Genomic DNA, 15,820 nt, shown 5'->3' on the forward strand with positions numbered 1-15,820 from the left:
AATAAACCTATTACTTGTTCCTTTGCAGCCTACGCATGCTGACGCAGCTACCCACCTGAACTACTAGCATATATAATATATATATTTCTCTTTATAGTGTGTTTTTGTGCTGAAGAAACATCAGTCGTGATTTAATGGACATTCAATAACTGTTTATGAACAGGCCTCACTGTTTATGAAATTGGCAAAAATACATTTATTGTATTTGATCTTTTTGTATGTGATATATCTTTATAGTGGAAAGCAACATGTAACTGTGGTACAACTTCTTTTTTTTTCCTTTTTTTTGTACAGAGGACAGATGATTTCAGCAGAGGATTGTGAATTCATTAAGAAGTTTGAATTGGCTCGTTCAGAAGAGAAGCAAGTGATACTGAGTAAAGAAGGAAATCAGGTGAATTATTTAGAAAAAACAAAACTTTCTTCAAGCTTTCATACATACCATATAATTATTCCTGTTTAGTGTGAATGTTTTTGACATTTATAACCTTTTAAAATAGGAATCCAAGCTTTGAAAATTATTAGAAACTCACATTAAATCATAAATTTGACAATAGTCTGATATTTAATGTTATTTTTTTGTTAGCAAGAGGGTTTGCGCTTCTGCCTTATAAAAGCCTACAATATAAATAGTGAGTTTGTAATTGTAATTTACCATATTTTTCCAAGCATAATTAGCATTACCAAGTTAAAATCAAAATAAAAATCTTTGTTAAAAGTTTGATCATTGTTGGTGTTTGCTCGGCTTATATTTTAACATCTATCCAGGGTGTTAAAATAGTACATGTTCATCCTGTAATAACAATCAGCTCTAACTGATGTATATTGTTCTGTCACAGTGTGCAAAAACATTTCTTAACCTTATGGCGCACATCTCCAAGGAGCAGACGGTACAGTACATCTTGACCATGATTGATGACACATTGCAGGTAAAAATGGGAGGTCCAGTTAATGTTTTGATATGAAATGTGTGTTTTTTTAATAATAAATTAACACAATAACCCACTGTTCATATTGTAAACATCAATTAAAACCCATGAGGATGATGATGACAGTGATGAAAGGGGGAGGAGGAAGTGAAATGCTGTTGGGAAGAGGGGTCATCTGCACAATAGCAGGATGTTCTGCATTGGTTTCAGGAAGTTCAGCTGCGGCTTTAGACAGCTATTACTGATGGCATAGGCTCCTTTGACATTTTTAAAGAAAGCATGAAGTATTGACTGCAATGTTTTCTTTCTGACCTGAGTTTACGCATGTTTATGAGGTCATACCAAATTTGAGGCTTTGGATCAAGAAAGGATAGATCTCAGTTTACACATTTGCTGCCTCAGATACATGTAAAATGTACACTTGCCTAGTGTTTATTTCACTTTCATGCTCAAATCCTCCTTCTTCTGTTCCTCCTCATCATCTCTTGGTGATGTAGTCAGCTCAGGATCTTCTTCCGGTAGCTCCAAAGAGTGAAGCAACACTGTTGCAGAAGAATCAGTTCTCACCTTTATGAGCACAGTTGGGAAGCCAGTGAAATCTCTCTCAGTCTCCTTACAATTTTTTTTTCGAGCTGAATTAGAGGTGTTTTTTTTTCATTTAGTGATTCTTTTGGTAATAGAGCATATGTGATTGTGTATTATTTCCATGCTTATTTCAGTGTCAGATTAGTGTTATTTAACACTGTTATTAACAATGTCAAAAGGGCTGTGCGCTTCATAGCTCTTGAAAGCTTTTATGTTGCCTTATGATGATTTGAGGGCCGGAGGATTGAGAGGGTGTCTGCGGTAGGAAAATTGCTTCACAAATTGTTGAATAAAGAGAAAGTCTTCAGGAAGCCCAGAAACATTGTCAAAAATCATCAACACCTTGAATGCCAGATTATTTTGTTTTAAATAGCGATGTACCTCATTAAATCTGTCCATGGAAAAAAGCAGCTCTTACCCATAACTTCCTTTTCACTCTGCAGAAAACAGGAAGATTATTCTTGTTTTTTTCCTTAAGGGTATGTGGAGTAAGCGTTCTATTTTAAAGCACGAGATTCACCATGAAGTCATCTTAAGCATTTAAACAAAATAGAAGTGTTATCCTATCCTTTGGAGCCTTGAAACCTTGAGCCTTGATCTCATCTTTTGTAATGAACGTGCAATCAGGAATATACAGTACTTTTATAATAGCTCAGTCTCATCAGCCTTGAAAACTTGATCAAGCACATAGCACTTTTTCATCAGGCATCTTCTTCAATTCAGCTGGAAACTTGGATGCTGCCTCCTCATCTGCTGATGCTGTCCCCCCTGCTGCTTTACCCTTATGTAGATTGTAAGGCTTTTTAAAGTTATTAAACTACTCTTTGCTCACAAGAATCTTTTCAGTCTCCCTCTCCTGACCTTTCAACAAGATGCATGTAAATTATCTTAGCTTTGTTAAACATTATATGCATACTGGAGCGTTTTTTCTACATCTGATCTTCAATTCAAATCGTTCAAAGCCTTTTTCATTTTTTCAGTGTTCAGGCCACGTCATGTACGAAACTTTAAGTGAAGACGGCATACCACTGGGAACACTTCCTCTGATAGCAGCCTCATTTGTCTTTATTGTCTGAATCGTGGATTCATTAACACCTAATAATCTACGAACAGCACTATTGCTTTGGTCTTCTTGCAATTTATAAAGAACATTCTATTTAATCCTTTAGTGACTTAACTGATCTGGCAAGCATAGCAATACCTGATTATCCATCCTTTCCCATATGCTTAGGAGACATTTTAATTGCTTATTAATCTACTGTGTATAAATATTTGAGAAATTATACTGTATAATTATATTTTAGTGACTATCACTCTGTGGTACTAATGCAATGATCAGCTATCCTCATTTAATCAGCTATCAATGTAAAATGTAACTACACATCATGCATAGCACTTAAAGCATGGACGTGTTAGAGGTAACGAGTATGTCTAAACATGTCAGTTCATATACATAACTATGATGGGTCGTGGTAGACAAACAGTTATACAGAAATATACTGAAATTCTAGTTTGGTTAACTTATGGTTGGTGATAACTGTATGTGTGGGAGTCTGCCACTTTGAAGCTGATAACATTGCTTTTTTCAAGTAAAAGCTAGATGAGATCCTTTGATCAACTAAAAACCCAATTAGTCAGAAAGGCCTCCTCTCTTTTATGAACCTTATGTGAAAATCCTATTCATGAATAAGACGGCCATTTCTTTTTCTTTCTTTGCAGTTAATACATGCCCTGCAATGCTTGCTCCTGTTGAAAAGATGTTTGGCCAATTATCTCCAGTCATGGCAACTATCTATGCAGTGGAAATACTTTTAACATCAGACTCACTGCTGGTTTTTGTATATCAAGATGGTGGCATGGTTGTCATTTTTTTCTCACCGCTCGAATTGTTTCTGTCTTGGAAACGGTCTTGAAACACCAGTTCAGTAGAAACTTGACAGATCCATGGCCAAATTAAGATGCTTCTGATTAAGGTGACATTAAGGTGGTTCATTTTCCTACCATCAAGCGCTTAGTGAAACATGTCATATGGGTGTTTAAAGTGTGTTTAGTAAACATAGTAGGTATCAGTCTAGTCTGAAGTCTTCATTTCCTGTATTCTGAAATCCTCAACTAAGTAAAGTACATGTAAGCCTGTATGTTCCAGTCTCATGGCTGCAATTGCTTGATAGCCTTGGGAGGAATACCGTTCTTAAGGAAAACAAAGTTTTCCTACTTTGTTATAGTTTTCATTAGAAAAAAGATATAATGAAATTCTTCTTAACTTAATGAAATGTTTAAGAAGGCATCCCACCCCTACTTTGATTTACATGCTGTCCCAAACTGCAGCAAAACAGTAAAAAGGGACAAAATAACAAAAAGCAAAAAAAAAATAATAGCTTAGGTAAAAACTTTGAGTGATTTCCCCCTGTTGTGAGTACAATTATTTCAGTTTCAGTAAGCTGTCCTTTGAGTTGAGATTTATTTGAGAGACAAAATCACTTTCAGTGCTAACATAACTCTTCCAGTTAATCAATGACTGATAAATATCACCCAAATGCCTTCTTGTACAGACATTTGCTTTCATCCATCCTATAACCAGCGTGCTTTGATACTCTGCAGTCCAATAAAAATTTCAAAATAAAAAATAGGGTGTCTCGGTTGCCTCATTTAAAGGCAAAGCAATAGCTATTCAGTCTAGGGAGTTAGAGGCAATCTATACTGCAATATGTGTAATTAATGTCATGCTCTTAGTTTTGCTCCAGAGCTTTGGTGGTATAGTTATGAACTGCTGGACGTATGTTATGATGCTTGTGAGGGTCAAGGGGGCTGTGCAGCTGCCTCACATTTCCAGGCACATGTGTGCACTTTTGGCTATGGTATCTCTGTGGAGTTTGCTTGTTCCTGTGTTCTTATACTGTACCTGTAGGTTTTTTCCAGGTGCTCTAGTTTCCTCCCACATTGGAAAGATGTGCTGGCTTAATTTGGTTGTATACTGTAAAATATCCCTTTCTCCATGTCCCTGCAGTGGACTGACATCCCCCCCAGGGGAAAAAGAATTGTACACTTTCAGACCTGCCTTGCACCATACTGTACTGTATGTTTCCAGAATTGGCTGTAGCTTGTAAAATCCAGACTAAAAGCCAGGGGTACCTAGGAGAATTATTCCTGGATACGGGCTTTGCTCTTTGATCCTAATTGCATTTTACCATTTAGTATCAATTAATTTTTAAATTGAACTAAGATTCAGTTTGAGCTCAAATCTAGTTCAAATTCTGGTCCTATTCTCAGATGTGTTTTAAGCTTTTAGGTCTGTGGAATTACATCTTATTAATGTGTAATTTGCATTCGTTAAAGAAAACAAATTGTGGGAATTCATAGAAAAGCTTGACTTGGAGGCGCTAGGGATATTAACCAAGTGCCTTGGTTGCTCTAAACACAAAATCAGAAAATTACAGCAGTAAAGCTGCCAATAAGAGTTCAGCCACATCGTGTCCTACCCCTTTTTTTATATTTAAAATAGCATTTTTACTTTGTAGAATGAGACATGCGCTAATGGACCCTCCTGTAACACTAAGTTCACTAATGTCTTTTTGTCAATGAAAAATTTGCCTTCTGCAGGTTTGTATTATAATGTGATTTAATAGGGACTGTTGAAAATATAACGCAGATTACCTTTTGCTGAATTATAACCTGCCCTGTACAAAAAAATCATAGCTTAGACATTGTCATTATATAAAAACCAAATACAATGGTAAATAAGGCAAAATGGGCAAAATTTTACAATGTTTTAAAATTTAAAGGTGCATTTGAATTAATCAGATTATTACAGAATAATAGTGGGCCTCCACGTCATACAGAATTGATTTTAAAAACGCAAGGTCAGTAGTGGGGTGGCACAGTGGTAAGCATTGCTGTCCTCCAGTGCGGGGTCGCTAGGTTCAATTCCTGGAGTGCTTTCTGCGTGGACGTTGTGTGTTAGGTTAATTGGCTCCTGGCAAAATTGCCCCTGGTGTGAGTGTGTACGTGTTTGTATCTGTGAGTGCCCCGCGATGGACTGATGTACAGTCCAGGGTGCACCCTGCCTTGCACCCATGGCTTGCCGAGACAGGCTCTGCCCCCCCAAGACCCACCCCCCGCTGCGACCCTGTGTTGTATAAAGCAGTTAGAAAATGGATGGGTGGAAGGTCAGTAATAAAGGATTTATAAACGCAATCCATTTTCTGGCATGCCTAGAGTTAGAGTTAATGCTGATCTATGTTGAGCTTCTCAGTCAGTTTTGCTGGTCGAATTAAGAGATACAAGCTGTTTCTGTTGGTCTCCTGTGGTGTATGAGCAATCAGCCACATGGAAAGCATGGCCTATACATCACGAGCTGAGGAACACAAGAGATGGTAGTTACTACTGTGACTAATGTTACAGTCCCTCCAAGCTGTTAATTTAAATGTTCTGTTTTAAAAGATAAAAGTATATTTAGGTTTTAGATTTGACTGCTTTATAGAAACTATATATGTCTTACTGAGCTATTAATCTGTAAGCTGTAAGTCTCCTGTTCCTTTCAAATGAAATGACTAATTTTCTTATTGCTTTCTTTCCATAGGTACATTTTTATCATAATTGATCATGCATTGTATTTGCAAATGTGTGGTTATTTACTGCTGGATTAAAATGAAAGATAAAAGTTAACATGTCAAAAAACAATTATTACTGTCATAAAATTACTTTTAAAAATTATTGTTGATTATAAAGTTTGCTGCGCACAAAAGACTACTTGAGCTGTATCACATTTCACATTAGTTGTTTTAGAAACTAGTCTTGCAATGTTTTTTGAAGTCCTTTTAAGCAATGGAATTTATAAAATTGTATTTAAAATCATCTTCCACGAAGAAACCGAGTCATATTTTCCAATGATGTGTTTAGAAATTGTCATCTGTCATCAGCTAATGATATTCTGCATTTGAAAACGGCAAGAAATTAGTTGTTCTCATATGAAATGAGTATTGTGATGATATGAAAATTAGTCATGAAATATTATTAGGTTATAGGAAACATTTTACTTCAGTTTTTAATACAAATATGTTCACTTTCTGTTAACTATTGTTTTTCAGAGGCTGTATTAGGTTCTTTTAATAAATTTATAGTATCAAGAAGGTATTCTTTTACTTTTAAACTAAGTAAACCCTTTTTTATTCACCTGAGCAATGCTTGGAACAATCATTGCAGATTATTTGGAGAAAGTGTTTATTTCTGAAGCATTATTATTGATTTAATTTTTAGATAGTAGATTCAGTATCTTTTAGCTGAAAAAACTATAAAAGACACTTTATAGTAAGGTCCACCTTATAAAAATAAGGGTTAGTCTTGCTTTAGCAGCTAACATATATGATCTATTACCTAAAATAGTAGAGTATATTGAATTTTTAAAACTTTGTTTCACTTTTCATTTAGGAAAATCATCAGCGAGTGAACATCTTCTTTGATTATGCTAAGAAAACTAAGAACACAGCATGGTCGTATTTTCTTCCCATGCTGAACCGCCAGGACCTGTTCACAGTCCATATGGTGAGTAGTGTTGAAGCTTTTGATTTTTTTTGTTATTTGCTTTTCTTCCATATTTGAAACCCTTGTGTGAGGTAGTGAGACCTAGCTTTATGAGAAAGCCACCATCTTGGCTCCACACTTAGGCATAGTGGTATGGCCTTGAGCCAAGATGGCCACCTGTTAATAAGAAAAACCTGCAAAATGAGGCATGGCTGTTCTGAATGACTACTTAACACTCGGAGGGAGTACATTTACATGTGATGCAAAGCAGCTAGGACAGGCTTTGTGTGGAATTAGCCACTCCTTCAGGTTAATTAAAAAGCTTGGAAGCTTATAATGCTCTTAGGTTTAGGATTGCAAACTTTATAATTTTTTTAGGAGGAAAATGGTTTCGGTTTGTATCTAGTCTCCAGCTTGAAAGGTGAGAGTAAGAGCTCCGGAGGGGAATTCTCATTAGGAAAAAGGTGGGCTGGCTTATAGGCCCATGAGACTCTGTGACCTAGGGATGGAGGGATGGCTTGAGAAAATATGTCTCAGGCTGTATCGAGTGGTGTCATAGGTTCTGGATAGACAGGCTCTGTGATGGTTTGTTTGCCAGGATCAATGGGAATAAAGCTTGTTGTCAAGGAACTGTGATTGGCAGCTGAACCAGGGCTGACTAGAGGAGTTAGTACCCGGAGGAATGGGGCATTGCCTATCGTGTTAGCAAGTATCTTGTCTCCACAGCTGAGCAACAGCTGAGTCTAGAAGGCAGAGGGTGAGCCCTGAATACCCCCTGTGCATACCATCGGACGAGTGGTCTCAGAGTGTGGGACATGGGAGGGAGAAAACAACAAAGCAGCTGCCGTTGTGTGAGGGATGCAAGTGTTAGTTAAGGAGAGAGATCCCTGGCCAAACAGGATCAGCTTGGAAAGTTAGTGATGAATGAAATTACTGGCTGTTAGTGAAGATCTGGTGCTTGCTGAAGAGTAAGAGCAAAGAGTTGAGATAACATGATTGTTTTAGCTAAGATTGCTATTGGGCGAAACTGAGTTTTTCTAATTGTATGGTTGTTAAAGTGAATAATGATTAGTGAAGACTGAGAACTGGGCAACATGGAATTAAATTGAGTTGAAACCTCCAGTGTCCGGTGTGTAATGAAGACAGATAATGAAGAGTCAATGACAAGATCTAGTGACGTGTGTAAGTAGAATCAGTTGAAAAACAACCTCAAAGAATGAGGACCATACATGAGAGGTGAACAAGGTAGACTCTGGATGATGTCTGAAATATAAGGACAGTCCACTTAAAATTCAAAAATTAAGGTGACACTTTGGAAGCGTTGGAAATAGGGTAGTATGTGTGTCAACGATTGTGAATTGCAAGCTTTCCCTGAGCTAACATTCCCTCAGCTGTTTTATCCAAAATCACTGAAGAAGTGAAACAATATTTTTCTTCCTGAGGCAAGTGCAAATAAAATATATCCAACATTAATGCCATGGCAGACATTTTGCACTATTCTTGTTTAACTTCTCCCTGTATTATTCATGGTTGGTTGTGAAAGATATATTGGAAATTGAGATTTTCCTTAATGCAGACTTTTAAGTTTTTGAGATTGAAGAACAATATATTGTCCTCTTGACTATATTATAAATAGTCCAAGCGTGTTGAGAAGCTTTGGAATATTTATTGATTGATATTTGTTTTGTTCAAATTAAAACTCAGTTTATTAGAACTGAGTGTTCTAAAAAACTTCAAATAACTGGATGTTTGCTTGTATTGTAGTTAATAACGGTAAATCTATTAACTTCCAAACTGAATGCCTAGCATTCAGCAAACATTGTATTACTGGGCAAATAGAATGGCTTTTATTCAGAGGAGCTGCTTTATAATTATATTTCTTAATTTTGGCTGTATGCCGATTTTAAAATGTATTAATTACTTTTCTTAGGGATGTAATAAGAGATGTTATTGTTTGGTGCAGGATATTCTGCATCTTTTTATATTTGAGAAGAATAGACATTCATAATAGGTATGAGAGTTCATTTTGTACAGAACAGTATTAAACATTGATAAATACATGCTTAAGAGCTTGGTCTCATGGGTGTTTTTATTCCCGCTGACACAATTGACACAAGTTTGAACAATTGTGCCTTCTCAGTTATGGTAGTCACACCATTGACAAATCCACAGTCAACAGTACAGCAATATACAAGCAATAAACTGGTAGGAATCAATGGAGACTTGATTTTATTGTGCAGAAATAATAGAAAACAACACTGAAACCAAAGCCTTCTGCTGCACTAGTGCTAGAATTTTTGTTGCATGTTAATTTTTCTATATAGACTTTCTTTGATGAATCGTGTCATCTAACTATTGCAAGAAAGATTGATCCAGAAGCTATTCCTGACATCAGTCTTGGTAGAAAGGCTACAGAAGAAGCTATTTGGTATTGCCAGAAGGTAAAAAATCCACAGATCGCAGTTTTCTAGTCAATAAATGGTTATATGCAATACAATTCTACACTTCACTAACTCTTTCATATTTGAAAAGTCATTAAAATATTTCCTTTCCCAATATCTGTGCTTCATTACTTCGTTGTACTTTTTCACTTTCTGACACTTGTTTTGAACACAATATGTGGAGAAGCAAAAATGTTGCCTTCCTTTTGTTTTAATTGCTTTAAATTACATGGCTGTTAGAAAAAAAAAGGGGTGTTACAAAATTTAAATATTTTTAAAACTGATTTGACTGAGTATATTATTGTTAATGAGGATGAAGGAAAAAAGTAACTGAGAAAACACCATTCTCAAAGGAGGTATCAACATTTTTTTGTTTCAATTATTTACATTATACCTGTAATAGATCTGATTAAACATTTACAGTTAAATTGCCAACCTGTAACAGCACAAATGCACTCTTACTCTTAAAACCAGCAGCATTAAGGTAAGTACTAGTGACAATGTTTTAAGATTCTGCCAAAATGCAGAGATTGTACAATTAATTTCTGTCAGTTTTGTTTTGATCACATTTCCATGTTATTTTTTTAATCTACTCCATTTACAACCATTGTTAGAAACTGATTTTATCTGTCTAATTTGTATATCTGATATTTTTGTTAAAAGGGATTTGTAATATTGTGGATTGTGAAATACTTAATTTTCTGATTGTTTAATAAAACAGAATAATCCATCTACCCCCAACAGACCCTTGCTTTGTTTACCTGATACTGAAATTTTGATACATGCCTTTATTTAATCCAGATTAGACTACTGCAATGGTTCACTCACTGAAGTATCACCTAAAATACTGAACAGGCTTCAGTAAATCCAGATTCCTACATCTTTGCTTGCAACAAAAAGTATTCTGGATTAATATACAGTACTGCTCTCATCTTCAATAAATGACACATTTCTCAATGACATTTAGAGTAGAATTTACAGGCAGGTGGGCACTGAGTGGATTAGCACCAGAGTTATTGAATTTTTGCTCCCTTTTGCCTCTTTTTTCCATTTGATGTGTGCTGTTGTACAGTGCTTCTGAGCTTTTTGGAAAGTGCTTATGAATAAAATGTATTTTTTACCTTGGTTAAATTGCCTGTTTATCAATATTTCACTGCAAAAAATCTCACAGATATATGGTTGCATACAGTATTCTCCTCTGCCTTTAACGTTTATGTTCTACAGAAGATGCCCTAGTTAAACTTGTGTGGTAAATTTAGATTTTAGTGTGGAAATACCTGGAACATTTGATTTTTGTGTTACAAATGTATTTCAGGATGGTAATGCTACTGGTATATGCTATTTGATAGCCTGAAACAGGTTATTTACATGACAGCAAGTGCTATTCAGAATTTGCTGTGCCTCCAGTGGGTGGCAGCAGATTCTGCTATCTTCTGCAACCTTTGACGCTTTGTGGGCTAATTTCTGTCTTTAATTATGAGTCATGCTTGACTGGACATCACATGCTGAACTTACACAAAAAAAGTAAATTAAGATGATCCAAGTGATAGTATGAGAATTCAATGCATAGATTAATATTTTATCTTTGTCTAGTGATAAATTAAAGATTTATGATTTCATTTGATGCTTAATTTAGTGTTCTGTGTGGAGAGCCAACTGATACTGTGACTGGAGTGTATTGTATGCTCATACATCTGCTCACATTTTTGATCCTCCTCCATTTTTCCAAATAAAATGCAACCTTTAGTTTTTTGCAGTACTGAAATGGTGAAAGAGCAAAGCATATTTAATATATATGTATTGCAACACAGTTAGGTCATGTTGTATGAAAACATTTTCCTTAAGGGTATAAGAATACGTATTGTGATTTAGGCCCAGCTAAATCTGTAGGGAATCTGATTTCCTATCTTAAGTCTCAAGTGTTAAGTCTAACAAATCTTAGTATTAAGGGATAATTTGTTGTTCAGGCTTGTTTAATGTAACAACAGGAGGTGTCGTATTAATAAATCAGAGTTGGTATGGACACGTATTCAGGAAAGGCACTTGTTTTGAGCACAGGTTGAGCCCTGTAGTCCAATCTGACATGTCTTTTCCATCTCATACAGTATTATATGCCTTACGCTTCTATCTGGACTACTCCAAGTGGCATTGCATAGCTGGCTGAGGATGCCTTAGGTTTAGTGGGCTTGAGCTGGCCAGAATCATCTCAGAGCTGATTTTACGAACAATACTAACATCTTGAATGCTCTCATAGCCACAGAGCTCCTCCTGTTAATACCACTGTCAGGCATTGTGGCTTTTTCCGAGTTGAAAATGACAGATGGTCCATCAGTGTGCTTTGGAGATACCACGCATAGTCTTCCTTCTGCGTGCTGATACAAGGGCTCTAAGGGTGAGCCGAGTGGAATAAAAGGTAGCAATTATAAGTTGGGTTGGTATTAAAAGAAAGATTGTAAAATTAGTTTACCAGGCTTCTGTTTTTCTGTTTCAGTATTTTATTATTAATGAGACTACCAGACCATTTATCCGTTTTCTGATTTGTGATATCAAATATTTTCTGTTTTAGCTTAGTTTTAAGTTTAAACGTCTTAATTATTTAAACACCACATACATAATTACCTCCTCAGCCAGAAGTTTTTGATTATTGGAGTGGTGTGATGACATCTTGAAGGTCACAGACACGAAACCATTTACTCACGTCATTCAAAATCACCCATGAATATTGCAAGGCTTTTCGTATGATATACTGTATATTAATCTCTGGCATTTATGATGACGATACGATGGTAGTTTATTGTCTGATTTTTCAGAAATAGGTTTTGTGTCCAAGCAGCTGTTTTACACACACCCTTACAAAAAACCTACAAACAGTACATATAAACATTACATAAAAATAATTATAACATAAAAGACATCAGCCCATGCATAGTCATTAAGCTCCACTCCTACAGGAATCCACGGAGTTTACCAGAACCTGTGAATTGACTTGCCCACAATCAGCCTAAGTGCCTGTATATTCAATATACATTATTATAAGATGGAAATGTCTTGATAAGAGTGGCTCAGCAGGTCTTTGCCTGAGCGTAGGTTGAGATCTGTTCATATCAATAAGCAACAAAGCGAGAGTGTGGTACTGGGTGAGCCCCAACAGAAAAGGACTGGGATTAGTCAGAGCTTTCTCTGTTTCCAGTCAAACAGTGACCCTGTGATTTCCTGCTACTTACTGTACCTCTTCCTGCTGATGTACCTGTCCTCCAGTCAGTTCTGAAACTCCTGTATGTGAGTTTGAATCCTTTGATGTGTTAAAGAACAAATGTCCTCATGGAGTCTGGTTTGGAGGGATCTACACTTGCTGCTTCACCTTGTGTATGGTCTAAGGGTTCTTAACAACTGATCTGCTGATTATAACAAAATTGGCAATTCCAAATTGGTGTATGCGCAAAAAACATACCCCATACAATTTCTTCAATTCGGAAGAAAAACTTGGTACTGCTGCTCCATTTATTTCTGCTTTTCCCATTGTGATTTAAAAATGCAGTGGAGATAGGTTACCTCATATCTACATTTGTTGAGCAATGCAATACATAGAAATAATGTTAATATTTTAGTCCACTTTCTGTTGTTCACTGTTTTAAAACAGATGAGACATACAAGCAGTTGTGAGCCAATTTCTCTTTCAAAATAAATTTATGCTCTTGCACAAACTGAAATGATTTAGTAGAAAGAAATGTGCTGTACATTTTTTACTTTCCTTATGTTAAGGCAATGCGTCTGTTTGCATTTAATCATAACAAAGTAACAAGTGTGAAATACAGTACATGGCACCAGGTGTTGGTTTATTTAAGAACTACCACTGTTAAATCCCAAAATTGTTCTTCAGCTTTGCAGTGGGAGTCTTATCAGTTTCTCAGTCATATTTCCAAAGAATATTGTGCTGATTCTCAAACTCAAATTATATATGGGCACTTTCACAGAAAATGTCTCTATGCTGTGTTCTCTTTGGAAATCAAGGGCTTTTTTTTGCTATTGCTTCCTGATGGCCTCATTTATAAGGAACCCTTGTGGCTGAGCTCCTTGCAACCTCTGCATGTCATCTGTTAATTTTCTCAGTGCGGTTCTTAGTGATCTCCTGCTTTTTTCAGTGCAATTATTTTTATGTATCTTACAAGGTCTTTATGCGGTCTGTTATTTTTTCTTTGTCGGCCTTGCTTATTTTCTAAGATTAGTTGTGTTGTACTTGTCCAAACTGTACTTTGAACTTCAAAACCAAACATATCGTCACACAATGCTAGTTTTTTGGTCTGTCTTAGAAAGCCTTTCTTTTGTATACCTAACTTCAGCAAAACCTTGAGGTTCAGTTATCTAAAGAGAACTCTGTGATATTGAAATGATAAGTTTCCTGTGATGAAGTGTTATATAACATATTGTGCTCTAATCGTAACTTATGAAAAGCCTGCTGTATTATATGCTGACTGTTTTCAGGTGCAATGGTTTGATTCCTGCAGCACAACAAAGAGGCACTATAACACGCACAGTTGGGTTTTATTCTTAATCAAAAACAAGGATCTTTCCGCACTTCCTAAATATACATTTTCACCACAGTCTGTACGCGTGTAGTAAGGTATTGGTTTCCACGGAATGGTGTTAATTCCTTATGGTTTTAAATTCATTGTGGTATTCAAGCCACTTTTAAAATCTCTCCTCCCAGCAGCCACGTCTGTAATCATGTTTTGAATCCCTGTGGAGATGTCAGTCTTTAAACCTATTTCATCCACATACAGTACAATGCCTTGTAAAAGCATTCAACTTTTATTAATAAATGTCATATTTGAAAGAATAAAATATTCATAATTATATAAAGGCAGATTAAGAAATGTTTCTTAACCTATGTCACCAGTGGTTGCTTTTTAAAGAAATCAAATACGATAACCATTGTAACGTATCAACCTGTTGATACATGTCTTATATTGCTGAATAATAATACAAAATTTGTCCAAGGACTTTAATAAAATAAATAAATAACTATAATAATGTTTCTATTTTTTCTCAAAATGAGTTTTCTGTTTTAAGTAGCTTTATTTCTATGTTCTTTTTTCAAAAACTGCTGAGTTTGTAACTGTTTTCTTTGATAGGTTCTGTGTTACACAGTATTTTTAGAAGAATAAATCCCTTTGCATTATGTACAGACTTTATATCACTACAGAAATGGCAATTAATAGCTTTCAGTGTTTTACAACTGTAATTTGCTTGTATCCTTTCAGGATCACACTACGTTCATTGGTATTACTTTTCCAGCTGTACTGGAAAGTGCTTGCATTACAAAATAGTAACAAAGTACATTGTGATGATTTGGGTAATCACTTTTGTAGTGTATCCAGGTTTATTTGAGTTAATTGTTGAATTTGGGTTTGCTGGAATATGGCTATTAGTAATGCTTGATTGACTGCAGGCTTACATTTGAGAAACAGAACTAAATCTTTTTTTTTTCTATCAGTTGGGGAATCTGATGTTTTTCTTTCCCGAAATCTTTATGGAATCCTAGTCTCATTTTATTTGTATATACATTCACATATAGTCTTCTTTTAGCTGTACAGGATAAATAATTTGGTGTGAACACACCACAAAATTATGTATTCACTAAATGCTTAATCATTTTTAAAATACACATTTTTGATGCCACTTTATAAGTCAGAACATTTGATTTATATATGCTGAATGTGAATAAAAATGATTTTTAATCTTTTTAATCTTATGTTGAGATGTACTGTCAGAAAAACATCATGGTTACAGGTGAGAGGAGGCCATTTAGCCCATTTCTCTCAATTATTTTTAGAAGCTAATTTTTCCAAGTATCACATCACATTCTGCTCTTTATTGGAAAAAGCCAGGGTGTTAATTCCTGGGTGGATTGTTCTTGGTACCATTTGATTCCGTTGATTCTGAAGGGTGTATTTTATCAGTATGTTTAGGGATTTTGACTATTTGATTTAGGTTCCTTCGCAGTCTTCTCTGTTCAAGACTAAAAAGATTCAGCCTGTCAGTGGATGCCAGTTACCAACTCTGAACACCTAACAACGCAACATGTTTAAACCAAACAATTAAGTGTTTAAGGGTTGGAATGAAGGAGCGTTTTCTGTATGTTCCCTGAATTTTGTTTTTTCTTTGTTAAAGGCTGCAAGGATTATTGCGAAGCTAGCTGCCTGGGGAAGAGAACTGATGGAAGGCAGTGACCTGAATTACTATTTTAACTGGATCAAAACTCAGCTGAGTTCCCAGGTATTTCTTTTCAGATTTTTATGTACAGCATGTGTTAAAGAAGGATTAAATATTATAGTTGTGAAAGAT

At 35.7% G+C, this 15,820-nt stretch overlaps 1 protein-coding gene across 2 annotated transcripts in view; it reads left to right on the forward strand.

Moving 5' to 3' along the window:
* Positions 1-15,820, forward strand: part of atp6v1h (ATPase H+ transporting V1 subunit H) — an 86,855-nt gene that overhangs the window by 10,286 nt on the left and 60,749 nt on the right. For both annotated transcript variants that reach the window (XM_088919693.1, XM_088919692.1), the window contains exons 3-6: positions 295-394; positions 840-929; positions 6,942-7,055; positions 15,647-15,751. In XM_088919693.1, the coding sequence (XP_088775819.1) occupies positions 295-394; positions 840-929; positions 6,942-7,055; positions 15,647-15,751 (409 nt within the window). The remainder of the gene's footprint in view (positions 1-294; positions 395-839; positions 930-6,941; positions 7,056-15,646; positions 15,752-15,820) is intronic.

This window comes from Atractosteus spatula, chromosome 6, assembly GCF_055471065.1.
Source record: "Atractosteus spatula isolate fAtrSpa1 chromosome 6, fAtrSpa1.hap1, whole genome shotgun sequence".
Classification (NCBI taxonomy): Eukaryota; Metazoa; Chordata; class Actinopteri; order Semionotiformes; family Lepisosteidae; genus Atractosteus; species Atractosteus spatula.